Below are 23,953 nucleotides of genomic sequence, written 5' to 3' on the forward strand. Positions count from 1 at the left end.
TGTCTCTCTCTGTGGATTTTGTTATATTACTCTGAAAATGTACATTGATGGTTAATGATTTGATTAATTGGCTGGTGGAATGATTAATGGAGGAACGCACACAGTGGTGGACAAAGTTGCTAATTGTCATACTTGAGGTAAACTAAAGAGACTAATGGAAAATGACTTGAGTAAAAGTTAGTCACCCAGTAAAATACTACTTCAGTAAAAGTATTTGGTTTTAAAAATACTTAAGTATCAAAAATAAATGTAATTGCTAAAATGTACTTAAGTATCAAAAGTAGAAGTAAATTCCTTATAATTAAGCAAACCAGGTGGCACGATTATCTTTTTTTATTTTATTTCCCCCATTTACAGATAGCCCGGGGCACACTCCAACACTCATAACTTACAAACAAAGCATTTGTGTTTCGTGAGTCCGCTAGATCAGATGCAGTAGGTATGACTACGGATTTTCTCTTTAATTGAGCATGTGCATGTCCTGCTAAGCAGTCAATGTAATGGGTACTTTTGGGTGTCAGGGCAAATGTATGGAGTAGAAAGTACATTATTTTCACGACAATGTAGTGAAGTAAAAGTTGTCCAACATATAAATAGTAAAGTAAAGATACCCAAAAAACCACGCACACAGAGGGGTCAAGTTCCTCCGATTTTCATTCACCCGCCCCGACGATCCCCGGGTCTTCCACCAAGGTGCGCTATTGACCAGGTCAACGGCGTCTACCTTTCCGTAGTATTTCACCCGTGTAGTTAAAGTGTTGAGCTGCACACACTCACTCCAGCACGGTGAGCCACTTAGCAGAAAACAAATATTCAATCCGAGTTTTGTAAACCGAAGTCCGACATCGCGAGATGTCCGGGAACGCTTGCCAAGCAGACTCGGTGGAACAGGCCGGGTTTGATGTTTAAGAATTCAATGAGAGAAGTGAAAAATGATTCCTTCGTTGTTTAATTTTCTCGAAATCTTCTCTAGCTAATGTCTTAGGTAAACGAACTTTATTATTATTTATTACTCCAACCTCGTGAAAGTGACAAACTGACACGTTTACATTATCGAATTAGTGCCATTGATAACAGCGCGATAAGACTATTTGCGATTGCGTGTTTCTGCGCATGAGTACAGCTAGCCAAGGTCACCATGACATCACCTGAAAGCGTAAAATTCTATCTCCATATTACATCATCTTTGATCCAACGTCAAATAGTAGTAGCCTTTAAATCTCTAAAACGTTGTCCTCTTCATAGACCGCGTGGCCTAATGGATAAGGCGTCTGACTTCGAATCAGAAGATTGAGGGTTCGAGTCCCTTCGTGGTCGTCTTTTGCTAAATCGTACGGTTACTGTGACATTTGCAGATAGGTACGTTCATTGGATTGCGAAAGTGTCAAGATATGACAATGGCCTGATTGAGCATAACTTAATAGGCAAACAAGTTAAATCTTCTTATTTCTCATACTGTACACGACCGCATATCATTTCTACATCTTCTTGCACAGTTAGGGTTGCTAACCACCTCCGAACCGAGTGCACAATGGCCTTCGCCTCCCAGTTGTGGGCGTTTTAAACTACGTATATTAAGGTATCTGCGCTATAAAAATTTGTACAGCAGAGTGGCGCAGCGGAAGCGTGCTGGGCCCATAACCCAGAGGTCGATGGATCGAAACCATCCTCTGCTAATTTTTTTTCTTCCCGTTCACGCGGAATCCGATGTTTTTTGCTCATTCATTGAACAGCATATATTTGTACTTTATAGAAAGTAACTGCAACAGCAATCAACTCAAATGAGGTCAGCATATCTACAACAACTCAGCATAGATGTTTTATCCTTTCAAACGAAAAATGCTAATGTATTGATTACCTGAGAAAATAGTCACAAAGCAGGCCTCATTCACTACCTAAATGCTATGAGGGCTATGTCCTTTGCAATAGACTCATTGGGGTTCTCACTAAACTCTGCTATGATGTCAATATCTTCTGAATGTTGGCCCTGAGGTTGCTCTGCTGGCTCCTGCTCTGCTCTGACATCACCAGCAAGGCTCACTGCCTTGTTGATATGGTTTTTATTCTGCAGTGGAAGAAAGAGTAAAAACATACTGAATTCAATATCTTACATCAAATCAAATCTAATTGTATTGGTCACGTACACATGGTTAGCAGATGTTAATGCGAATGTAGTGAAATGCTTCTGCTTCTATGATAAAAAAATATCATAGTGCCCACAAAGCTCACCACTAAGCTAAGGACCCTGGGACTAAACACCTCCCTCTGCAACTGGATCCTGATCCTCCTGACGGGCCGCCCCAAGGTGGTAAGGATAGGCAGCAACACATCTGCCACGCTGATCCTCAACACTGGGCCCCTCGGGGTTGCGTGCATAGTCCCCCCCTGTACTCCCTGTTCACCCACAACTGTGTGGTCAAGCACGACTCCAACACCATCATTAAGTTTGCTGACGACACAACATTGGTAGGCTTGATCACCGACGACGATGAGACAGCCTATAGGGAGGAGGTCAGAGACCTGGCAGTGTAGAGCCAGGACAAGAACCTCTCTCATTGTGAGCAAGTCAAAGGACAATAGGAAAAGGAACAGGCCCCCATTAACTTCAACGGGTCTGTAGTGGAGCAGGTTGAGAGTTTAAAGTTCCTTGGTGTCCAGATCACCAACAAACTATCATGGTCCAAACACACCACGGCAGTCGTGAAGAGGGCACGACAACAACTTTTCTCCCTCAGGAGACTGAAAAGATGTGACATTGGTCCCCAGATCCTCAAAAAGTTCTACAGCTGCACCATCAACAGCATCCTGACCGATTGCATTACCGCCTGGTATGGCAAACGCTCGGCATCTGACCGGAAGGCATTACAGAGGGTAGTGCGTACAGCCCAGTACATCACTGGTGCCAAGTTTCCTGACATCCAGGACGTACCAGGCGGTGTCAGAAGAAGGCCCAAAAAATTGTCAAAAGACTCCAGTCACCCAAGTCATAGACTGTTCTCTCTGCTACCGCACGGCAAGCGGTACCGGAGCGCCAAGTCTAGGACCAAAAGGCTTCTTAAAGCAGCTTCTATCCCCGAGCCATAAGACTCCTGACCAACTAATTTAATCAAATGGCCAGGCGGACTATTTACACTGAACCCCTCATGTGAGTTGAGATGGGTGTGTCTTGGCTGTAAATGATACTAAGAACTGTTTTGTAAGCATTCTCAGAGAATTCATTTATAGACGCAGAATTGATCTGAGAGTCACAGGGCTATGGTGAAGCTCATATAATTAAATATGGACTTTATGATAACTCTGACTTGTGTGTGGTTTGCTCTCTCATGATTTGGTAATACAGGAAATTTCCACGACACCTCGCTATTGTTATGACAATTTATTGTGTTACTTTTTGATTGATCCAGGCTGTATCACAACCGGTCATGATTGGGAGTCCCATATGGCGGCGCACAATTGGCCCAGCGTCGTACAATTGGCCCAGCGTCGTACAATTGGCCCAGCGTCGTCCCAGCGTCGTACAATTGACCCAGCGTCGTACAATTGGCCCAGCGTCGTACAATTGGCCCAGCGTCGTACAATTGGCCCAGCGTCGTACAATTGGCCCAGCGTCGAACAATTGGCCCAGCGTCGAACAATTGGCCCAGCGTTGTACAATTGACCCAGCATCGTATAATTGGCCCAGCGTCGTACAATTGGCCCAGCGTCGTACAATTGGCCCAGCGTCGTACAATTGGCCCAGCGTCGTACAATTGGCCCAGCGTTGTACAATTGGCCCAGCGTCGTACAATTGGCCCAGTGTCGTACAATTGGCCCAGCGTTGCACAATTGGCCCAGCATTTGGTGATTTGTAACAGATGTCTCTTTCCAATCATCAATTGGCTGCTGCACAGTTTGAATTGACTGATTATATTTGTCAGTTAAAAAAAGACAGACTGTATATAAGATTTGTCAAAGTGACCAGGATTGCACAATAAAGTCGAGGACTTATTTCCGTTGTGGTCCCTATTTTCTTTCCATAAATAAATATACAATTACATCGATACAGACACGTTACAGAGATACACTGTGGCATTGGGCTCTCGAGTGCTGCAGCAGTCTAAGGCACTGCATCTCAATACAAGAGGCGTCACTACAGTCCCTGGTTTGAATCCAGGCTGTATCACATCTGGCCGTGATTGGGAGTACCATAGGGTGTTGCACATTTGGCCCAGTGTCGTCCAGGTTTGGCCTGAGTAGGCTGTCATTGTAAATCAGAATTTGTTCTTAACTGACTTGCCTGGAAACAGAAAAAAGAAATACAGAAAAGAATGCTTGACCTCCAGAAGAGTATGGGAGGGAGGTTGAAGTACAATTATTACAAGCTTGTTTTGGCTGGTCTGTAGCTTATTCTTTAGATGTTTGGGGCTGCTGGTGAACCATGACGTACAGGCAAAATCAAAGTTACACTGGATTAGCGCACTTGAGGCTATAGGGTGTCTATAGCTAGGTTTCCACCCAATTGGTGACAGTTTTTACGTTAATATTCCATTGGAGCCTGGTGGGAGGAGCTATTGGAGGACGGGCTCATTGTAATGGCTGGAATGGCATAAATGGAAACAGAGGGAAACGTATTTAACTCCGTTCCATTTATTCCATTACAGCCATTACAATGAGCCAGTCCTCCTATAGCTCCTCACACCAGCCTCCACTGGAATTGTCTAAAATCTGCATAAAAATCATATGCATATTTTCCCATCAAAGTTGTGTTTCCATCAAATGCACTTATTGCGGATAAAGTGTGTTCTAGCCAACAGCTCACAGACACACTGTGGGTATAGCCTGCTACATTATGAGATTATTATGGATAAAAGCAAAATTATTTGTATTTGTCAAACGGCAGCCAAGCATCGATCATCATGTCACCAGAATAAGACCCTCGATATTTATTGAAATGAGCATCAAGCTCATCACCGTGCTCTTTCACCACCCGGTGAAGTACATAATAACTCAGCCTATTGCAAATATGGACAAACTATCCACCTACGACTATTGTCACTATGAATGGTGGATGGAGGGCAGGATAGAACAGACTGGTAGTCTATATTGGCCTGCGGTATAGTAAAAGTTAGTGCGTGGAAAAGCTGAGTGCACAAGGGAAGTACCAAAACAGTACCAAGTACCGCCCCCCTCCCATAAATTTCAATCTGTCCTTAAATGACTAAGTCGGATGTTGAGGTCCTGGGCTGGAGTGGTTATACGTTGTCTGGGGTTGTGAGGCTGGTTGGACGATTCACTAAAACAACATTGGAGGCGGCTTACGGCAGAGAAATGAACATTAAATTCTCTGGCAACAGCTCTGGTGGACATTCCTGCTGTCAGCATGCCAATTGCACGCTCCCTCAAAACTTGACACATCTGTGGCATTGTGTTGTGTGACAAAACTGTACGTTTAGAGTAGCCTTTTATTGTCCTCAGCACAAGGTGCACATGTGTAATGATCATGCTGTTTTTAATAAGCTTCTTGATATGCCACACCTTTCAGGTGGTTGAACTATCCTGTCAAAGGAGAAATGCTCACTAACAAGGATGTAAGCCCATTTGCGCAAAACATTTGCGAGAAATAAGCTTTTTGTGCATATGGAAAGTTTCTGAGATCTTTTATTTCAGCTCATGAAACATGGAACCAACACTTTACATGTTGCCTTTAATGTATATATTTATGTTGTATCATAACACATAGAAAAAGAGACCTAGGTTTTAATATGTTTTCACTGTTTAATAAAGGTTAAATAAAATATCAAATATACAGTATATTGTTTTTTTTCAGTCTTTGGACAAGTACTGAAACGCCCACTCCCAATCAGTCAATCGATCGCTCGGTGCTCGTTTGAGCGTCCTGGAACCAATAGCTGTGTCTGGCTGTGTTGTTTTTCCTGGCTGCTTGTCTGTGGCACAGGAGGAACGCTAGCTAGCATTCTGTTAAAATTCGGCTAACGTACGCCTGTGATTATCTGATCGAAGTAATGAATTTATTACCGTCAAATGCACACGGGAACGGACTTTTGTACGCGGGATTCAACCAGGATCACGGTGAGAAATGGTTTCCTCATCGAAATCGTCTTTGGTTGACAGTTTTTGTCGTCGATGCCACGCTACCGACGACGTGTTGAGGCCGGGGGTTAACTTTAAACGTTTTGTCAGCCTTCGCTAGCTAGCTGGCTAGTTGTTATCTAGACATATTAAGTTGTTGTGAAATCGTGATTGGATTGTCATTTGAGAAAACTAAAATAATATCACATGTAACACATTTAGAGGTAACATCATGACCAGAGCGAGTTAAATGTTATGGATCTGTTAGGCTCTTCCATTTGTACCACTAATGTTGTCTGATGTCAAATAAACATCTGCTAAACTTTCGTTAAATGTATGTTGTAAATAGCCAACCTAACGTTACTCTTCACTTTACCGTATATACTTGCAGGGGTTGTTAAATGTCCTCATCTTTAGCGCCTCTGTCGTTGACAAGCTAACTATCTTAGCTACATAGTAGCGGTATAGCACAGATGGTTATAACAAAGATGGTATAACATTCCCATTTTATCTGTGGTTATAACGTTAGTTTGACAACTGATAAATAGTTTACATCAAAAGATGGCTAGGTATTTTTTATTGAACCTTTATTTAACTAGGGAGCTCAAGTTGTGAGGGTGGGTGGGTCTGGGTGGCCCCTAGCCAGCTTTTCTTCACTGAGCAGTGAATGAATGGGTCTCCTTCCAAACAAAGACATGACTGGTAGCTAATATTCAAACACTGTTCAATGCCCACTGTGTGTGCGTTCCTCACAGGCAGCATCTGGTCACTGGAGCAGAAGGACAAAATCCAACTCTGATATGATGGAGAGAAAGAACAGGAACAGATAGGAGGCTGAATGGAAACCATAGTCTGTCCTTAGTCGACCTTCCATATAATCATGATGTCTTCGAATACAGACAGACATTGCGGCACAATGTGATTATCTTGGGTTGTTCACACACTGTGAATTTGTTTGGACCAAGCTTCGATCAGGGTTGTTCTAACCAATGGTATTTTCTGTGCTCCTTCCAGGATGCTTTGCTTGCGGAATGGAGAATGGGTTTAGAGTGTACAACGCAGACCCACTCAAAGAGAAAGAAAAACAAGGTAAATATATGTCAAGATAATGACCGTACAGCAAATATGAAACATAAAATCCTAATTGTCTATAATAAATAAATAAGTAATGATTCATCATAATGTGTTTTTTCCAGTTTACTATTGATCAAAAGGTATGGGGTAACCATTCTATTGATATGTAAAGAAACTCAATGGGTGAGTAGCAGTGCTTGCAGTAAATCAAGGCATTTTTGCTGCATACCGGGGCCACAGCATTGTGACAGCGAGAGCCAGCGCACTTCCTTCCTGTTCCTGCTGTGTGTGAGACGAGATGGATCTGTCTGTGGCTGGATTGGTACTCTAGTTGGATGAGGAGGGCTATATGAGAAAGTTAATCATTCCGCCACTCGGCCCTGCACATGTGACTCCTTACTCCGCACATAACCTGGTCCAAAGTCACTATAGGAAACAACGGCTTACTGTACTGTCTTTAGTACTGTAGGGAAATAATTATTTTATATTCTTTAAATTGAACCTTTATTTAACTAGGCAAGTCAGTTAGAACAAATTCTTATTTACAATGACGTCCTACCCCGTCCAAACCCGGATGACGCTGGGCCAATTGTGCACCGCACTATGGGACTCCCGATCATGGCCGGTTGTGATACAGCCTGGATTCGAACCAGGGTGTCTGTAGTGACGCCTCTAGCACTGAAATGCAATACCGTAGACCGCTGTGCCGCGCTACTCGGGAGCCTATATGCCAGGGATAACCTGGTCCTGTTGGGTTTCTGCAGGGTGTGCAGGCTTTTGTTCCAGACCAGCGTTATTTTAAACAAACACTTTTTCTGTTCATTGTCCAACCTTTACCTATGTGTGCAGGTGCTAGGATATTGGGTTTCTGTGAGGCATCATGCATGCTGGGAAGACTTGTTTTAATATGCAGATGGAATGAGTTGTCTGCTAATTACTGTCTGCTACTTTCTTGAAAACGAGTAAAACCTTTGAGATATTAAAACTATTTAAATCCTCCTGATCAGGAGTGTATCTTTCTAGTAACATTTTAGAGATCTTGTCGGAAATAATATTTTGGATAATTGTGGTGGTTTGAGGCAACATCCTTGATTCTCATTGGCTCGGTTTACTCGGCACCTGCCAGATTGACAGCATAATGGCCAATGGGGTGGTTCTGTGTGTGTCTTCCAGAGTTCATGGAGGGCGGGGTCAGCCATGTGGAGATGCTGTTCAGGTGTAACTACCTAGCGCTGGTCGGAGGAGGGAAGAAGCCCAAATATCCACCTAACAAAGGTATGGTGGTTACTGTGTGTGTGGTGCATGTGTTGAACTTGACTGTATCAATGTACTATTAGCATAACAAACAATATATTTTGGAACCCTCAAAATACCACTTAAAAAAAAATCTGTTTGAAATGTTTCCCTTGCAATTATCTCAATAGCGGTAGACTTTTCCATCAGATTGACCGTATCCAGTTATTTCTTTACATTTGGTCTGAAACTAGAGACAAACGGCATCATCTCTCTCACGTTAGTCTTCTTGGCTGTTGTTCATTCCCACCATGTCCTCTGATGTTTTCCTCTAGTGATGATCTGGGATGACCTGAAGAAAAAGACGGTTATAGAAATTGAGTTCTCCACGGAGGTCAAAGCAGTGAAGCTTCGAAGGGACAGGTAGGAACACTTGTGTTTCCCTCGGGGTGTTTCGATCAGCAGCGTTGAGTGCCAACACAACCACACATTGGGCGTTTCTCAATACGCATTCTACTGTACTCCCGAGTGCATTCTCCGCAGACGTTTTCCTGAGTACGTTCTTGTGTGGACGAGAGTGTGACGAATGCATAAAACATTACATTGAGAAGCACTCGCGCTCCCCCTACTGTATTACCTCACACTGCTCCTCCCCCTACGGTATTACCTCACACTGCTCCTCCCCCTACGGTATTACCACACTCCCCCTACGGTATTACCTCACACTCCCCCTACTGTATTACCTCACACTCCCCCTGCGGTATTACCTCACACTCCCCCTACGGTATTACCTCACACTCCCCCTACGGTATTACCTCACACTCCCCCTACGGTATTACCTCACACTCCCCTACGGTATTACCTCACACTCCCCCTACGGTATTACCTCACACTCCCCCTACGGTATTACCTCACACTCCCCTACGGTATTACCTCACACTCCCCTACGGTATTACCTCACACTCCCCCTCCGGTATTACCTCACACTCCCCCTACGGTATTACCTCACACTCCCCCTACGGTATTACCTCACACTCCCCCTACGGTATTACCTCACACTCCCCCTACGGTATTACCTCACACTCCCCCTACGGTATTACCTCACACCGCCCCTACCGTATTACCTCACACCGCCCCTACCGTATTACCTCACACCGCCCCTACCGTATTACCTCACACCGCCCCTACCGTATTACCTCACACCCCCCCTACGCTATTACCTCACACTCCCCCTACGCTATTACCTCACACTCCCCCTACGCTATTACCTCACACTCCCCCTACGGTATTACCTCACACTGCCCCTACGGTATTACCTCACACTGCCCCTACGGTATTACCTCACACTGCCCCTACCGTATTACCTCACACCGCCCCTACCGTATTACCTCACACCGCCCCTACCGTATTACCTCACACCCCCTACGCTATTACCTCACACCCCCTACGCTATTACCTCACACTCCCCCTACGCTATTACCTCACACTCCCCCTACGCTATTACCTCACACTCCCCCTACGCTATTACCTCACACTCCCCCTACGCTATTACCTCACACTGCCCCTACGGTATTACCTCACACTGCCCCTACCGTATTACCTCACACTGCCCCTACCGTATTACCTCACACTGCCCCTACCGTATTACCTCACACTGCCCCTACCGTATTACCTCACACTGCCCCTACCGTATTACCTCACACTGCCCCTACCGTATTACCTCACACTGCCCCTACCGTATTACCTCACACTGCCCCTACCGTATTACCTCACACTGCCCCTACCGTATTACCTCACACTGCCCCTACCGTATTACCTCACACTGCCCCTACCGTATTACCTCACACTGCCCCTACCGTATTACCTCACACTGCCCCTACCGTATTACCTCACACTGCCCCTACCGTATTACCTCACACTGCCCCTACCGTATTACCTCACACTGCCCCTACTGTATTACCTCACACTGCTCCTCCCCCTACTGTATTACCTCACACTTCTCCTACTGTATAACCTCACACTGCTCCTACTGTATTACCTCACACTGCCCCTACCGTATTACCTCACACTGCCCCTACCGTATTACCTCACACTGCCCCTACCGTATTACCTCACACTGCCCCTACCGTATTACCTCACACTGCCCCTACCGTATTACCTCACACTGCCCCTACCGTATTACCTCACACTGCCCCTACTGTATTACCTCACACTGCTCCTCCCCCTACTGTATAACCTCACACTGCTCCTACTGTATAACCTCACACTGCTCCTACTGTATTACCTCACACTGCCCCTACCGTATTACCTCACACTGCCCCTACCGTATTACCTCACACTGCCCCTACCGTATTACCTCACACTGCCCCTACCGTATTACCTCACACTGCCCCTACCGTATTACCTCACACTGCCCCTACTGTATTACCTCACACTGCTCCTCCCCCAACTGTATTACCTCAGACTGCTCCTCCCCATTCACTGAACCTTTTTCTAGCCAGGACAATGGCAACAATAGAGACCAAACAAGTTATACACAAGGCAAATGTTTTACTTCATAATTATCAGCTAGATAGCCCTATTGAACTATTGACTTGCCAATTCACTGAACCGCCTTCAAGCCAGGAAAATAGCGAGGAAACACGATACAGTACCAGTCAAAAGTTTGGACACACCTACCCATGCAAGGGATTTTCTTTATTTTTACTATTTTCTACATTGCAGAATAATAGTGAAGACATCAAAACTATGAATTAACACATATGGAATAATATAGTATCAAAAATGTGTTAAACAAATTAAAATATATTTTATATTTGAGAATCTTCAAAGTAGCCAATCTTCAAAGTGGCATTCTCTCAACCAGCTTCATGAGGAATGCTTTTCCAACATTCTTGACGGAGTTCCCACATATGCTCAGCATTTGTTGGCTGCTTTTCCTTCACTCTGTGTTCCAACTCATCCCAAACCATCTCAAATGGATTGAGAAAGGGTGATTGTGGAGGCCAGGTCATTTGATGCAGCACTCCATCACTCTCCTTCTAGGTCAAATAGGCCTTACACAGCCTGGAGGTGTTTTGGGTCATTCTCTTGTTGAAAAATGATTGTGCCATTAAGCACAAACCAGATGGGATGGCGTATCGCTGCAGAATGCTGTGATTGCCATGCTGATTACGTGTGCCTTCAATTCTAAATCACTGACAGTTTCACCAGCAAAGCACCCCCACACCATCACACCTCCTCCTCCATGCATCATGGTGGGAACCACACATGCGGAGATCATCCGTTCACCTACTCTGTGTCTCACAAAGACACAGTGGTTGGAACCAAAAATCTCAAATTTGGACCAAAGGACAGATTTCCACCGATCTAATGTCCATTGCTCGTGTTTCTTGGCCCAAGCAAGTCTCTTCTTATTGGTGTCTTTTAGTAGTGGTTTCTTTGCAGCAGTTTGACCACGAAGGCCTGATTCACTCAGTCTCTGAACAGTTGATATTGAGATGTGTCTGTTACTTGATCTCTGTGAAACATTTATTTGGACTGCAATCTGAGGCTGGTAACTCAAATGACCTTGTCCTCTGCAGCAGAGGGAACTCTGGGTCTTCCTTTCCTGTGGTGGTCCTCATGAGAGCCAATTTCATCATAGCGCTTGATGGTTTTTGCAACTGCACTTTGAAAGTTTCTCCAAGTAATGATGGACTGTCGTTTCTCTTTGCTTTTTTGCGCTGTTCTTGCCATCATTTGGACTATTACCTATTTGGTAAAAGACCATCTTCTGTATACCACCTCTACGTTTGCACAACATAACTGATTGGCTTAAACACATTAAGAAGGAAAGAAATTCCACAAATTCACTTTTAACAAGGCACACATGTTAATTGAAATGCATTCCAGGGGACCACCTCATGAAGCTGGTTGAGAGAATGCCAAAGGGCGGCAACTTTGAAGAATCTTAAATATATAATATATTTTGATTTACTACATGGTTACTACATGATTCCATATGTTATTTTATAGTTTTGATGTTTTTGCTATTATTCTACAATGTCGAAAATTAGTAAAAATAAAGAAAAACCCTTGAATGAATAGGTGCGTCCAAACGTTTGACTGGTACTGTGTATACTTCATAACAATCAGCTAGCTATATGTGAATTGTAATAATGTAGCCAACCTGATAGTTTAACAGGCAAAATGACCTAAAACTAATATTATGCAAGATACATGTCAAACCTTCGTTGCTAGCTAGCTAACAATTCTTGACATATTATGGGCTTGTGGTCTACGCTGCGTAGGCAGGTAACCATGTCAAAATTAACACAGCATGTATTTATTAACGTATCAAGATAAAAAATATTATAGTCAGGCAACATATGAGATATGAATAGGCAAAATTTAACTCCGAAGTTGGAGTTTATTTTCTCTTGCTTCAGCTCAAATAATGTCCGCCATTGATTTCAATACATTTTGCGTTATTTTTACGCGGTTGCGTCATATTTCTGTGCATACTTTCCATTGAAGCTTGCATAGATGCATGCTTCAAAATATGTACAATTACGCATTAGAGAAGTGCCCTCTGTGCTCACATACTTGGATTGGGACTCATACTCCAACCCTCCCGTGCTCCAGTTTGCGTGCTCAGAGCGCAGTAGTACGCATTTTGAGAAACACCCATTGACTTCAAAGTAACTCACATTTTAGTACCAGTTTAACTCTTTGTTTAAGACCAATTAGGAATTACAGTCGTTGTGTTTCATTGTCGATGGCACACAGTGATCACATAAGCATTGCTTACACGAGTACGCATTTCACTGTTAGTCGACGCCTGTTGTTTTACGAAGCATCTGACGAATAAAGTGGCATTGAGTTGGAAGTACTGCAGGGCACTGTATTGGGAATCAAATGTAATATTTAGCTTTAGTTACAGGACAGAGAGGGTGAGCGACGGTACCAGCATTTACATTTTTACATTTGAGTCATTTAGCAGACGCTCTTATCCAGAGCGACAACCCTAATTGTTCCTGTATAAGTGCGGGCACATCAACAGATTTTTTTTTTTCATCTGGTTGTCTCGTGGAATCGAACCAGCAACATTTCGGTTACCGACCCAACGCTCTTAACCACTAGACTACCTGCTGCCCGTAGTAGTACAGTAATAGCAGGCTGTGATTGCACTCCCTCTTCTTAGGCCCAGAACCTGTTGGATTGGCAGTCATTACATAGTAACTGGTTGGTAATTATACAGTACTAGGTCCCAATGCAGTAATGGTATAACACAGTATAGATCCTTGTTGCTTTTAGAGGGGACTACTCTGGAATTGCCTGAAAAGCAATGACTGTTAAGATGTTCACCTTTTTTAGGTAACGTTAAAGGGGAATGTTAGAAGGTAGCATGTCGGTGTCAGGAGAAATCACATTTTATTTGTCACACACACATATTTAGCAGATGTTATTGCGGGTGTAGTGAAATGCTTGTGTTCCTAACTCCAACAGTGCAGAAGTATCTAACAATTCACAACAATACACACAAATCTAAAAGTAAAAGAATGGAATTAAGAAATATATAAATATTATGATAAGTCATGTTGCGGTGCCATTGGCTAAAATACAGTAGAATAAAGTATATACATACGAAATGAGTAAAGCCAATGTTTTCTTACCAATGTTTCCCCATTGGATTGCTGTATGTTAGTGGGCCAGAAATCATTAGCCTAATGTCTCTATCTCTCTTATGTCCTCAGGATCGTTGTGGTCCTGGACTCAATGATCAAAGTGTTCACGTTCACCCACAACCCTCATCAGCTGCATGTATTTGAGACCTGCTATAACCCCAAAGGTCAGTACTACAATACAGACGGACCGACTGTCTACTGCAGCTTCCAGACTCTTAACCAGGCTGCTAAATACAACATTAGACATGCTCGTAATTGAAGTAAACAAACAATCTTCACAACAGTTTTATATGGGTGTAAATTGTAGCTTCTCCTCTCATCTCTCTCCCTCCCTCCCTCGCTCTCTCTCTCCCCTCTCCCTCCATTTTAATACACTCTCCCCAGGTCTGTGTGTGCTGTGTCCCAACAGTAACAACTCTCTCCTGGCGTTCCCGGGCACCCACTCTGGGCATGTGCAGATCGTAGACCTGGCCAACACAGAGAAGCCTCCAGTGGACATCCCCGCCCATGAGGGGGCGCTGTGCTGCATCGCCCTCAACCTGCAGGGAACCAGGATAGCCACCGCCTCCGAGAAAGTATTACAACCCCTTTTTTTAAAATACTCATTGACTAAGGGGACATTCCACAGTAACAGAGTGAGACCGAGACTCAGATTTTTTTACTTTAAAATGTATGTCAAACAAAAACCAATGATTTACAAGGTTAAACCATAGAACTCTATGAACAAGGACTACTTTGAACTATTTCCACTGCAAATTGTACGAAACACATTTACTTGAAGAACACTGCAGATGCTAAGTTTGGTAACAGAATGGCGGCACAAACAACTCCAACCGTCATTCTGTTACCAAACTTGAACTGCTCAAGTAAATGTTTTTTTGTAAAAAGTATTGTATTTTTTATTTTATTTCCCCTTTATTTAACCAGGTAGGCCAGTTGAGAACAAGTTCTCATTTACAACTGCGACCTGGCCAAGATAATGCAAAGCAGTGCGACACAAACAAAAACACAGTTACACATGGGATAAACAAACATACAGTCAATAATATAATAGAAAAAGTCTATATCCAGTGTGTGCAAATGAGGTAAGATAAGGGAGGTAAGGCAATAAATAGTGGCAAAATAATTACAATTTAGCAATTAAACACTGGAGTGATAGATGTGCAGAGATTAATGTGTAAGTGGAGATACTGGGGTGCAAAGGAGCAAAAAAACCAGTATGGGGATGAGGTAGTTGGATGGGCTATTTACAGCTTCAGTGATCTGTGAGCTGCTCTGACAGCTTGTGCTTAAAGTTAGTGAGGGAGATATGAGTTTCCAGTTTCAGTGATTTTTGCAAATTGTTCCAGTAATTGGCGGGGGAGAACTGGAAGGAAAGGCGGCCAAAAGAGGAATCCTAGCAAAGACTTATAGATGACCTGGAGCCAGTGGGTTTGGCGACGAATATGAAGTGAGTGCCAGCCAACGAGAGCATACAGGTCACAGTGGTGGGTAGTATATGGGGCTTTGGTGACAAAACGGATGACTCTTTGATAGACTGCATGAGTGAAGGATGCTTTGTTGCGAAATATCAAGCCGATTCTATAATTAATTTTGGATTGGAGATGCTTGATGTGAGTCTGGAAGGAGAGTTCAGTCTCACCAGACATTTAGGGATTTGTAGTTATCCACATATTCTAAGTCAGAATCGTCCAGAATAGTGATGCTGGACGGGTGGGCAGGTGCGGGCAGTGATCTGTTGAATAGCATGCATTTAGTTTTACTTGTTGGAGGCCATGGAAGGAGAGTTGTATGGCATTGAAGCTCGTCTGGAGGTTAGTTAACACAGTGTTCAAAGAAGGGCCAGAAGTATACAGAATGGTGTCATCTGCGTAGAGGTGGATCAGAGAATTATTATCAGCAGCAAGAGCGACATCATTGATGTATACAGAGAAAAGAGTCGGCTCTAGAATTGAACCCTGTGGCACCCCCATAGAGACTGCCAGAGGTCCGGACAACAGGCCCTCCGATTTGACACACAGACCTCTGTCTGAGAAGTAGTTGGTGAACCAGGCGAGGCAGTCATATGAGAAACCAAGGCTGTTGAGTCTGCCAATAAGAATGTGATGATTGACAGAGTTGGAAGCCTTGGCCAGGTTGATGAATACAGCTGCACAGTATTGTCTCTTATTGATGGTGGTTATGATATCGTTTAGGACCTTGAGCGTGGCTGAGGTGAAACCATGACCAGCTCGGAAGCCAGATTGCATAGCGGAGAGGGTACGGTTGGATTTGAAATGGTCAGTGATCTGTTTGCTAACTTGGCTTTCGAAGACCTTAGAAAGGCAGGGTAGGATAGATATAGGTCTGTAGCAGTTTGGGTCTAGAGTGTCTCCCCTTTGAAGAGGAGGATGACCGCGGCAGCTTTCCAATCTTTGGGCATCTCAGACGATACGAAAGAGTTTGAACAGGCTAGTAATAGGGGATGCAACAATTTCGGTGGATAATTTTAGAAAGAGAAGGTCCAGATTGTCTAGTCCGTCTGGTTTGTAGGGGTCCAGATTTTGCAGCTCTTTTAGAACATCTGGTATCTGGATTTGGGAGAAGGAGTAACGGTGGAGGCTTTGGCGAGTTGCTGTGAGGGGTGCAGGGCTGTTGACCGGGGTAGGGGTAGCCAGGTGGAAAGCATGGCCAGCCGTAGAAAAATGCCGTAGAAAAATGCTTCTTGAAATTCTTCCAGTGAATAGCTAGGTGGGCTGGAGACACGGCGATTCAGACAGCTAGTGGGCCGGGGCAGATGGGTCTTAGAGGGATGTCGTGACGGAAGAAGTCTGTTGTAGCCCCCTCGTGCGTTTAAGTCGGCAGACCAGTTGTGATGGATCAGCAGGGCTCTGTGTAGTAAAAGGGTCCAGGCCCTGGCTGATGGACCTCTTCAGCTAACAGTCCAATATGCTCTGGACAGCTAGTGGGCCGTGTCTAGCAGATGGGCATTCAAGGTACGTCGCGACGGAGGAGCCTGTTGAAAAAATCCCCCTCGGGCGGATTACTTCGGTTGTCCAGTCGTGATGAATCGGCGGGGCTCTGTATCGGCAGTAAAAGGGGTCCAGGCCATTTGACAAAATAGGTATTGTAGCTCAAAGAGTGGCTGATGGACCTCTTCTGCTCGCCGGGAGATGGGCCTAGCATGGGCTAGCTCCAGGCTAATTGGTGTTTGCTTCGGGACAGAGACGTTAGCCAGTAGTAGCCACTCGGATAGCAGCTAGCTAGCTGCGATGATCCAGGTGAAAAGGTTCAGAGCTTGCTGTAGGAATCTGGAGATATGGAGAAGAAGAAGTCTGATAAGCTCTGGATTGAATCGCGCTGTGCAGACTGGTAGGAGTTGTCCAGGCTAAAGGTTAGCTGATGACCGCTAGCAGTGGCTAGCTGACTGCTAGCTAGTAGCTAGTTAGCTGGCTAGCTTCTGTTGGGGGTTCCGGTTCTAAAGTAAAGAAAATAGCAGATCCATACCACATTGGGTGAGGCGGGTTGCAGGAGAGTACGTTGAAGTTGAGGTTAAAAAAAAATATGAAAAGAAAAATGAAATATATAAAAAGATATATACACGGGACAAGACGAAGACAGACGCCTGACTGCTACACCATCTTGGATTCAAGTTCTCACCAGTAGATAGTCTTTGTTCATAGAGCTGTATGGTTTGTTTAACTTTGCAATCATTGGTTTTTGTTTGACATACTCTTTATTTTCTTTTTACTTTAGAATGTGTGTGTCACTCTTAACGTGGAGTTAACCCTTCACCCTTTTACCACTACTCATGGGCTTAGACGCTACCTTTTGTCTCTACAACTGGTTGTCATGGTTGCTTGTAGACGAGGCGTACCAAGTCCCAACTGGTTGTCATGGTTGCTTGTAGACGAGGCGTACCAACTCCCACCTGGTTGTCATGGTTGCTTGTCGACGAGGCGTAACCAACTCCCAACTGGTTGTCATGGTTGCTTGTAGACGAGGCGTAACCAACTCCCAACTGGTTGTCATGGTTGCTTGTAGACGAGGCGTAACCAACTCCCAACTGGTTGTCATGGTTGCTTGTAGACGAGGCGTAACCAACTCCCAACTGGTTGTCATGGTTGCTTGTAGACGAGGCGTAACCAACTCCCAACTGGTTGTCATGGTTGCTTGTAGACGAGGCGTAACCAACTCCCACCTGGTTGTCATGGTTGCTTGTCGACGAGGCGTAACCAACTCCCAACTGGTTGTCATGGTTGCTTGTAGACGAGGCGTAACCAACTCCCAACTGGTTGTCATGGTTGCTTGTAGATGAGGCGTAACCAACTCCCAACTGGTTGTCATGGTTGCTTGTAGATGAGGCGTAACCAACTCCCAACACCGTATCTCTCTTTATTTCTCTCCAGGGAACCCTGATCAGAATATTTGACACCATGGCAGGTCACCTGATTCAGGAGTTGAGGCGGGGGTCACAGACCGCTAACATCTACTGGTGAGAACAACCAACCAACCTGGGTCTCTTCTTCACCTGATGTTAGATGTGACAAATGAACTAACGTTTCCATTTTGAGTCATTTAAGCAGATGTTCTAATCCAGAGTGACTGACAGAGTGCATCTAAAGGTTGTTCGGTGCGACAACCTCATATTAGTCATAGTAAGTTGTTGTTCTAGTCCTGATTGGTATCCCTCTGTTCCCCGTTCCCCAGCATCAACTTCAACCAGGACGCGTCCCTCATCTGTCTGTCTAGTGACCATGGTACAGTCCACATATTCGCAGCAGAGGACCCCAAGAGGAACAAACAGTCCAGGTCAGTCTGATTTGTCTGAGATAAACGTTTCACCTCTCTATGCACTTTGTGACTGGAGCTCTTAAAAGGTCCAAGTACTGCAACATTGATCATAGATTAAAGTACTGCCTTGGTGCCAGTGGTGATGAAGCTCTTTTTGAGAGAACTATCTATATTATTGACTGTTCAATGTTAATCTTTAAACCAGCCACCATTCCAAACCCCTTCCCGAATCCTTGTTTTTGTTTCCTATAAATTCCAAACCCATCCCTGAATCATTGTTGTTTCCTTTTATCCTTAGCTTAGCCTCGGCTAGTTTCCTTCCTAAGTACTTCAGCTCCAAGTGGAGTTTCTCCAAGTTCCAGGTTCCATCAAATTCGCCGTGTGTGTGTGCCTTTGGAACAGAACCCAACTCTGTCATAGGTGAGGTCTGTGTGTGTGTGTGTGTGGGGTAGTGTTGCTCTCTGTGTACATGTTTGCTTTGGCACATCTCTGGAACAGAGCCCAGTCCAGTCATACTCCAGCTACTTCCTGCTTCCTGTCCAGTGTCTGTAAACACATTCAGCTTGACATTTCTTCAATGTTGACTCATTTGATTGTTGACCTGACATGACTTATTTGATTGTTTTATTGTTGACATGATTTTAGACTTTGAGCGGGAAACTGTGTTCTTAGATTTGTGCATACTTTTGTGCCAACCAGAAGAAGAAAAACGTTTTTTGACTTTGAGGATATAGCTGATGTACATTCTCTTATTGCGACACTCTCTCTCGCTCTCTCTCTCTCTGTCTCTCTCTCTCTCCCTCCGTCTCTCTCTCTCTCTCTCTCTCTGTCTCTCTCATATCAGCCATTTGTGCTGACGGCAGCTACTACAAGTTCCTGTTCAACCCAAAGGGGGAGTGTTCCCGAGACGTCTACGCCCAGTTCCTGGAGATGACTGATGAGAAGATCTGAACTTTAACCCAGACTCCTCCTGCAGACAGACGTGTGTTTATTTTCTGGAGCAGGAGGACAAGGGGGATGGACAGAAGGAGGAGGTTAGGTGTCTCTGCTCACCCAGTGCTGATAGACTCTCAATGGAGAGAGGGAGACCGCCTTAGAAACGAGAAGACGGATCGAGGGAGCGATGAATGAAGTCAATGTCCTCTCTGACACAAACTACTTAGAGACCATCCTTGAACAACTAGCAAAGGACAGACAGATGGACAGACTGTCACCTGGACCTTGTTGTCCTGCTACTCTGAGAACCAAACAGGGAAATTTATTTTTGTTGCTTTTTAAAGATGTCTTCCGTGGAATTTACAATGATCGGTCGATTATTCTGGTTATTTTTTTTAAAGGCGTATTGCGTTAATTCCAATAGATAGATACATAGAAAAATAAATATTGTAAACTAACACCACCTAATCTAACTATAGGGAGTGCCTCTGAGCTGAATCAATATTGGAGTGTGTATATACTCGCATATGTGCCTTCAGGAAGTATTCGTAACCTTTGACCTATTTCTCATTTTGTTGTTACAGCCTGAATTCTAAATGGATTAAATATATATATATATATATATTTTTTTTTACACACAATACCTCATAATGACTAAGTGAATACATGTTTTTAGAAATGTTTTGCAAATATATATATAAAATTAAATGCAGACATTTCTAATTTACATAAGTATTCACACCCCTGAGTCAATACTTTGTAGAAGCACCGTTTGGCAGTGAGTACAGCTGTGAGTCTGTCTGGTTTCTAAGAGCTTCCAACACCTGGATTGTGCAACATTTGCCCGTTATTCGTTTTCAAAATGTTTCAAGCTCTCAAATTGGTTGTTGATTGTTGCTAGACATCCATTTTCAGGTCTTGAAATAGATTTTCAAGTAGATTTAAGTCAAAACACTAACTCAACCACTCAGTAACATTCACTGTCTTCTTGGTAAGCAACTCCAGTGTAGATTTGGCCATGGTTTTAGGTTATTGTCCTGCTGAAAGGTGAATTCATCTCCCAGTGTCTGCTGAAAAGCAGACTGAACCAGTTTTTCCTCTGGGATTTTGCCTGTGCTTAGCTCTATTCTGTTACTTTTTTATCCTGAAAAACTCCCCAGTCCTTAACAATTACAATCATAGCCATAACATGATGCAGCCACCACTATGCTTGAAAATCTGGAGAGTGGTACTCAGTAATGTGTTATGTTTGGGGCAAATCCAACACTTTGTATTCAGGACAAAAATTTAATTGCAGAGCCTCACATTTTGCAGGTAATTAGTTTAGTGTCTTGTTACAAACATAATACAAATTTTCCAAAACATGCATCATCTACAGGCTTCCTTATTTTCACTCTGTCAATTAGGTTAGTATTGTGGAGCAACTGCAATGTGTTTGATCCATCCTCAGTGTTCCCCTATCATAGCCATTAAACTCTGTAACTGTTTTAAGGTCACTATTGGCCTCATGGTGAAATCCATGATTAGTTTCCTTTCTCTCTGGCAACTGAGTTAGTGCCTGGGTGTATTGATACACCATCCAGAATGTAATGAATAACTTCACCATGCTCAAAGGAATATTCAATGTCTACTTTTTTAAATTTTTTTGACCCATCTACCAATAGGTGCGCTTCTTTACAAGTTATTAGAAACCCCTGGTCTTTGTGGTTGAATCTGTTTTTCACTGCTCGACCTTACAATTATCTGTATGTGTGGGGTACAGAGATGAGGTAGTCATTTCAAAGTAATGTTAAACACTTATTGCACACAGAGCGAGTCCATGCAACTTAATATGTGACATAATGAAGCACATTTTTACTCCTGAATGTATTTAGCCTTACCATAACGAAGTGTTTGAATGCTTATTGACTCGACATTTCGGTTTTCATTTGTAAACATTTCCGCTTGCACATTTTGGGGTATTGTGGTTAAGCCATTGACAAACAAATCTCAATTTAATAAATGTTTTATTCTGGCTGTAACATAAAATGTGGACAAAATCAAAGGGTATGAATACTTCCTGAAGGCACTGATATGCATATTTGGGTGGGATTTCACAAAGGAAGATCTTTGAGTTAGCCAGGTGGGTAAACACTTAGAAATAGAGCTTTCTTCCTACGGTTGAAGAAACGAGTCACCCATTAAGGGGCGGCAGGTAGCCTTGTGGTTAGAGGATTGGGCCATGAACCCAAAAGGTTGCTGGATCGTATCCCTGAGCTGACAAGGTAAAAATCTGTTGTCCTGCCCCTGGACAAGGCAGGTAACCCACTGTTCCCCAGTAGGACGTCATTGTAAATAAGAATGTGTTCTTAACTGACTTGCCTAGTTAAATTGAAAAAAGTTCATATTTTTACATGATTTTTTTTTTTTAAATCTTGATTTACGGTGGTTTATCTGATTTAACCTCAGGGATTCCTCTTGGTGAAACCTCACCCTGGTAGAGTTTAGCTTCGCTGTATAAACACAATGAATGCGCCAGACTGAACATATGTAACTTACCGTAGAAGAAGAAATCTCATGGTGATGAATGTTTTGCTTTTCCTGACATTTCATGTCGTAGCTTACTAAGTATATGTGTAATATTCTTGACGTGAGTCTCGCCCTCCTTGTGGAGAGGGAATATATTATTTACAACTCTAATTAGTACCTATAAAGCACTGATTTGGGGCTAGATTCAATCCCATTGCCCCTTTTCGGGCTATGCACCTTTTTTAAAGGCAATATTTCCGTGTTCGAGGAGACCGCATTCGTGGTAAATGCTGCATATGTCGGCTCAATTGGCGGCAGGGTAGCCTAGTGGTTAGAGCGTTGGACTAGTAACCGGAAGGTTGCGAGTTCAAACCCCCAAGCTGACAAGGTACAAATCTGTCGTTCTGTCCCTGAACAGGCAGTTAACCCACTGTTCCCAGGCCATCATTGAAAATAAGAATTTGTTCTTAACTGACTTGCCTGGTTAAATAAAAGTAAAAAAAAAAAAAAAAATGTATGTTAATTGCGCTATAACACAGCTCTTCCACAGTACGGATTGAATCTAAGGCCCAAGTACTTTGAGCTTTACATTTTGAATTTTTGAGCATAATCAAACTCGGCAACTTGATCAAGTCTCAGATGATTTTCAATGACGCGTACCTTCCTAATTCTTTCAAAGAAACCAATGTTTATCATGCATCCGCTCCTGAATGAATACAACCGTTTTCCCAGAACCAAGCCGTCCCGGTCATTGTGGAAACTGCTGCAGTATTCTGCCGTGATCAAAGTGCATTTCCACCCCCTTATGAAAGTCTTACGAGTGACACATTCCAGCTGAATTAAACCAAAATCCACTTCCTTGTGTGACTGAATTACGCACCCATTCCTTTTTGGTGAGGTTTAATTGGCTGGTGTAGTTTGCCTCTTGAAGAGAGAACTCTCTTCCGCTTGCTCACTAGGGCCAGCTTTCAAAAGCTTATGCATATGTAACTGATCTGCAAATGATGGTAACATTTGTGGATCTACAAGCAGTATTGACTTTAGAGCCTATCTCATGTTTGTCACAGTATTCGGGACAGCTTTTTGGCCCATGTATGTGACCTTTACAATGCAGTACTACAATGTATTTTTCTGTATCTTTCAGTATGTTTCTGATTTGTCCGACGCACATTTCTCTTTCAGTTTGAATTCAATGGGAACCGCTTTCTGAATGCATTTCATTTGTTGCATCCAGCTCTGATTGTACATATGTCGGGGGAATTTAATCCCTACACACACACACACACACACAACACTATGCTGCCATTTAACTACATATGGACGCGGCACAAACTCTCCTGTTTATGTGACACATTCAAAATGATTGTAAAATCCTGAATTTAAATTTGTAAATAAAATGTCATGTCCGTATGGACATTTGTACATGACCCGGGGTACTGTGTGTAACTTAAAGGTAGTGTGTGAATGTTTAAGGCAGTGGTGTAATCTGTTTTTGCATCATATGCATTCACAATGCATTTAGTTTACAAGGAACCATGCTTGGTCTGAAAAGAACCACCCAAGCCCTCCGCTAGACAGCTGTTAACCCCTCCCCTATCCCTCTGTTAACCCGTCCCCTAGCCCCCTGTTAACCCCTCCCCTAGCCCCCTGTTAACCCCTCCCCTAGCCCTCTGTTAACTCCTCCCCTAGCC

General features: G+C 43.6%; 1 protein-coding gene and 1 non-coding gene across 2 annotated transcripts; both read left to right on the forward strand.

Annotated features, from left to right (window-relative positions):
- Positions 1–1,244: 1,244 nt before the first annotated feature.
- trnar-ucg (transfer RNA arginine (anticodon UCG)) lies at positions 1,245–1,317 on the forward strand. The gene has a single exon. It is a non-coding gene; the product is annotated as a tRNA-Arg (tRNA).
- Positions 1,318–5,882: 4,565 nt separating this feature from the next.
- LOC135505211 (WD repeat domain phosphoinositide-interacting protein 3) lies at positions 5,883–23,689 on the forward strand. Its single transcript, XM_064924384.1, has 10 exons — positions 5,883–6,069; positions 7,084–7,158; positions 8,317–8,418; positions 8,712–8,799; positions 14,115–14,209; positions 14,430–14,620; positions 18,434–18,519; positions 18,735–18,836; positions 19,117–19,238; positions 19,663–23,689. Exons 1-10 carry the CDS (start codon positions 6,003–6,005, stop codon positions 19,767–19,769), a joined length of 1,035 nt encoding a protein of 344 aa, XP_064780456.1. The 5' UTR covers positions 5,883–6,002; the 3' UTR covers positions 19,770–23,689.
- Positions 23,690–23,953: the final 264 nt, after the last annotated feature.

This window comes from Oncorhynchus masou, chromosome 18, assembly GCF_036934945.1.
Source record: "Oncorhynchus masou masou isolate Uvic2021 chromosome 18, UVic_Omas_1.1, whole genome shotgun sequence".
In the NCBI taxonomy this organism is placed as follows: Eukaryota; Metazoa; Chordata; class Actinopteri; order Salmoniformes; family Salmonidae; genus Oncorhynchus; species Oncorhynchus masou.